This window comes from Sorex araneus, chromosome 10 (assembly GCF_027595985.1).
Source record: "Sorex araneus isolate mSorAra2 chromosome 10, mSorAra2.pri, whole genome shotgun sequence".
NCBI classification, from domain to species: domain Eukaryota; kingdom Metazoa; phylum Chordata; class Mammalia; order Eulipotyphla; family Soricidae; genus Sorex; species Sorex araneus.
This window is the reverse complement of record NC_073311.1, coordinates 38,570,880-38,574,921: the sequence shown is the minus strand read 5'-3', so window position 1 is coordinate 38,574,921 and position 4,042 is coordinate 38,570,880. Positions and strand designations below refer to the sequence as shown.

The 4,042-nt window shown below is 38.6% G+C and overlaps 2 protein-coding genes across 2 annotated transcripts; both read left to right on the top strand.

The window, feature by feature from the left end:
- The first annotated feature begins 2,111 nt into the window (after positions 1-2,111).
- LOC129399172 (ubiquitin-like protein 5) lies at positions 2,112-2,378 on the top strand. Its single transcript, XM_055118514.1, has one exon. It carries the CDS (start codon positions 2,152-2,154, stop codon positions 2,371-2,373), a length of 222 nt encoding a protein of 73 aa, XP_054974489.1. The 5' UTR covers positions 2,112-2,151; the 3' UTR covers positions 2,374-2,378.
- Positions 2,379-2,458: 80 nt separating this feature from the next.
- LOC129399169 (RNA-binding protein 8A-like) lies at positions 2,459-3,797 on the top strand. Its single transcript, XM_055118480.1, has one exon. It carries the CDS (start codon positions 2,496-2,498, stop codon positions 3,069-3,071), a length of 576 nt encoding a protein of 191 aa, XP_054974455.1. The 5' UTR covers positions 2,459-2,495; the 3' UTR covers positions 3,072-3,797.
- Positions 3,798-4,042: the final 245 nt, after the last annotated feature.

Genomic DNA, 4,042 nt, shown 5'->3' with positions numbered 1-4,042 from the left:
TGCTTTCTTTTAATCTTTGTGGCTGCTTTAGGATTTACAGCATGCATTGATTCCAGTTTAGTTTCAGGGGGAACTTAGTAAGCTTAGAGGATACTTTTGTCTTTTTATATGATTGCCAGACATTTCACTTAAGTGATATTAACATAATGACATGCAACTGTCCTTTTTTTTGGTTTTGGGGCCACACCCTGCAGTGCTCAGGGTTTATTCCTGGCTCTGTAATCAGGAATTATACCTGGCAGGGCTCTGGGGACTATACGGAATTCTAGGATCAAACTCAGTTCAGCTATGTACAAGGCAAGTGCCCTACTCTCTGTACTCTTAAGCCCCGCTACTGTTTTTGTTTTTAAGGTACCTTTTACTTTTTAAAAAAGTATTTTGGGTGGAACAAAGAAAAGAATAGTATCTTAACATTTGATCACATATTTACCATTTTTTTTTATCTCACTCATCATTTGTATACATTGTAGATTTCTATCTATAGCAGTTTTCTTCTGACTAATGGTGCTTAAAACATTTTCTGCACAGTTAAGTCTGCTGGTTGATTCATTCTTTAGCCATTCAGGGACTGAAAGTTTTATTTCACTTTTACTTTTGACAAATATTTTTATTAGGTACAGGTTCAAATCCTTTCAGTATTTTGAAGATGTTGTCCTATCATTTCCCTCCATTCTTATCTTTATTCCTGTGTCTTCTGCCTAGAGGTGCTTTAAGAATTTTCCTTCTTTATTGAGTTTAAAGAACTTGATCATCATGTGCTTTGTTGCAAGTGTTTTTTTTTTTTTTTGCATGTTTGGGATTCACTGTGTTCCTAGAACCTCATTTATTTCTCTCTCAGATATGACTGTACTTTGATGCCCAATGCTCAGAATCTGAAACTGATTCACATTGTCTTTTTAAAAATTTCTAGTGCAAAAATCCAATCATAATTGATTCCCTGTTGGCCTAGAAGTAAAAAGTTCAATATCAGAGTTCCCATTTTATCGTGTAAAAATTCTGTAACAAGAAAGTTTTTTCCATACACATAAAGTCACAAAAATTATTTTATTTATCCCACTTCTTTAATACATACCACGTGTAATTATAGGAAAATGCAATAGGAAAATATTAATGGATTTAAATAGACAATTCAGGAAAAACACACTTTTATGTCTTCTAAACCCATTTGATAATGATATGTATAAAACAAAACTTGTTACAAGTCATAATAATCTGCCAGGAAAAAGATCACATCAGCACCTTTTTATGCTTTAGTAGCAATGTATTCTCTAGGCCACACTGGAAAGTTCTTTAAATTTTTAAAAACATTTCTTCAATTATTAGTATTCTTACATATTAAATAGTCACAAAATTTTCTATTGCTTTGGAAATCATAAGGTAGCTATTTTTTTAAATTTTAGTAAATATTTTTATCTCAAAATTCATAACTGGGTAGAAGTGCCGGATATAAGGCACACAATTCAAATCTTTGGGTCAAGAGACTACAATAAGGTAAAACAACCCAATAGCCCTCCTAATCTTACATCATACCAAAACTGCAGATCACAACAAGTAGATATATACCTATCTCTACTAGAAGAAAGGTGTAAATTATTTTAACAACTAACCTTTAAAATTTTATGGTAATGTCAACAACATAAAGATACAGGCAGCACAGAAAGGATTACAAAAAGTAAATAATTAAACAAGGGCCAGGGACGTAGCTGAGTGGTAGAACCTTGCATATGTGAAGCCCTGGGTTTGGATTCAACACTAGGAAAAAAATGCAAAAAATAAATAACACTACTTCATTTGTAAGGTAAGTGATAGTAATACTGAGATAGTATCTAATGAGATTTTCGCTGATTGTAAGTTGAATGAACCATGTTGATTGAAACTATATAATTTTGCATGTTATTAATCTGTGAGCAGATATGCAGTTCGTTTTGAATCTTATAAAAAGTTTTGGTAGGTAGACTTTGCAAAAAAAATATCAAGCATGAGTAAATATCTGCCAAAAGTACAAAACAATAACATAAATGCAACAGATAAAAATGTAATAATTTTTATCCAAATTTCAACCAAATTTCAAGAAAAATGTTATATTCAATGTACAGGCAATATGACGGTTGTGTTTTCGGCAAGTTCCAGGCAATTCGAGCACGGAACAGAATGATCGAGGTTGTGTGTAACGACCGTCTGGGCAAAAAAGTCCGTGTTAAGTGCAACACCGATGACACCATCGGCGACCTCAAGAAGCTGATTGCGGCCCAGACGGGAACCCGTTGGAACAAGATCGTGTTGAAGAAGTGGTACACGATTTTCAAGGACCACGTGTCTCTGGGGGACTATGAAATCCATGATGGCATGAACTTGGAGCTCTATTATCAGTAGAGCAGAATCACGCACCCTCCCCTTCCCACCCCCCTCCTTACCTCCCACTCGCCTTTTCCTGCCACCCTGACCCCCTCCCGGGTAAGGCCGCCTGGCCGCCTGTTCTCTCGACTTCAGTTAAAATGATTACTAATCGACGAGCTGCGAGGAGTCCGGGAGAGACGGTGGACGTGCTGGATCTTCACGGGGCGGGGGGCGAGGATTTCGCCATGGACGAGGATGGGGACGAGAGCGTCCGCCGGCTGAAAGAAAAGGCCAAGAAACGGAAGGGCCGTGGCTTCGGTGCCGCAGAGGGGTCCCGGGCGCGGCCGCGAGCGGACGACGGCAGCGTGGAGCAGGACGGCGACGAGCCCGGGCCACAGCGCTCTGCTGAAGGCTGGATCCTCTTCGGCACCGGAGTCCATGAGGAGGCCACGGAGGAAGACATCCACGACAAGTTCGCGGAGTACGGGGACATCAGGAACATCCACTTAAACCTGGACAGGCGAACGGGCTACCTGAAGGGATACACCCTGGTGGAGTACGAGACCTACGAGGCGGCACGGGCTGCCCTGGAGGGGCTCGATGGCCAGGACTTGATGGGGCAGCCCATCAGCGTGGACTGGTGCTTTGTCCGGGGCCCTCCCAAGGGCAAGCGGGGAGGGGGCCGAAGACGCAGCAGAAGTCCAGAGCGGAGACGTCGCCGAGAAGCCCTCTAGGTTCCCTGGGGTCCTGCTGCACACGTCATTTGACACCGCAGCCTTGGAGAAATGGTCTGGGGTGGAACTTGGTTTGCTTATGTTTAGTGTTTTCCTATTTGCTTAGTCGCTTTTTTTGAATTATGAATAAATGTTCCATTTTTGTTTTCTAAAAAAAAGTGATTACTAATCAACCTTGTGTTTTATTAATCAACTACAAAAACCACGAACTGTTATTTCAAAACTACTTTGACCATAAAAATAGAAGGTATACAAAACGCTGTAATCCTCAAATATTCAAAACAATTTGAAAGGCAACTGTCAATCACAAATGCTTAAAAATGACTAAAAACATATAGTTTACTTTCCTGAAAATTATCTTTATGAAAAAGGGCACTTAGTGGAGCTAAAGATTTTGTAAAATAAGGAGCCTGTTGACTTTCCTATAAAGCAGATATATATTTACAGTTTTAAATATAAAAATATAAATATATTTGACAGAAAAGATGAAATAAAGATTGGTGAAAAATCCCATCTCCCTTTCACTTGAAAAAATTTTTTCCAGAGGCCATGAGAACAATACTGATTTCATTAGTTTTGTATTGCCAGAAAATCCTGAATTGCAAAACATTAAGGCATTCACTGAAATTTCAAAAGTGGGCTCGGAGTCTTTTGTTTTCTTCTCGGAGTCTTTCAATTTCAGCCACCAAACCTTCATTCACTGAGTATCTTTCCAGTAAAGAGTGCATTTCATTCTAGAAAAAGAAAATACTTTTAAAATTATAGGCATTTCACTTTTATTTGTCAAGTTGTTTTACATACTTTGAGCTTTCATTTCTTGTGTTCAATTATGAGCTGAATATGTCTCGTTTGTACTTAACCATGATTGTTACTTTGCTAATACAAATGAAAGATCAATGATAAAGTTTATGTATTTGGAAGGCTGAGAAGTTGCACATCTGGGGAGTTTTTTATTTATTGAGGAAAAATAT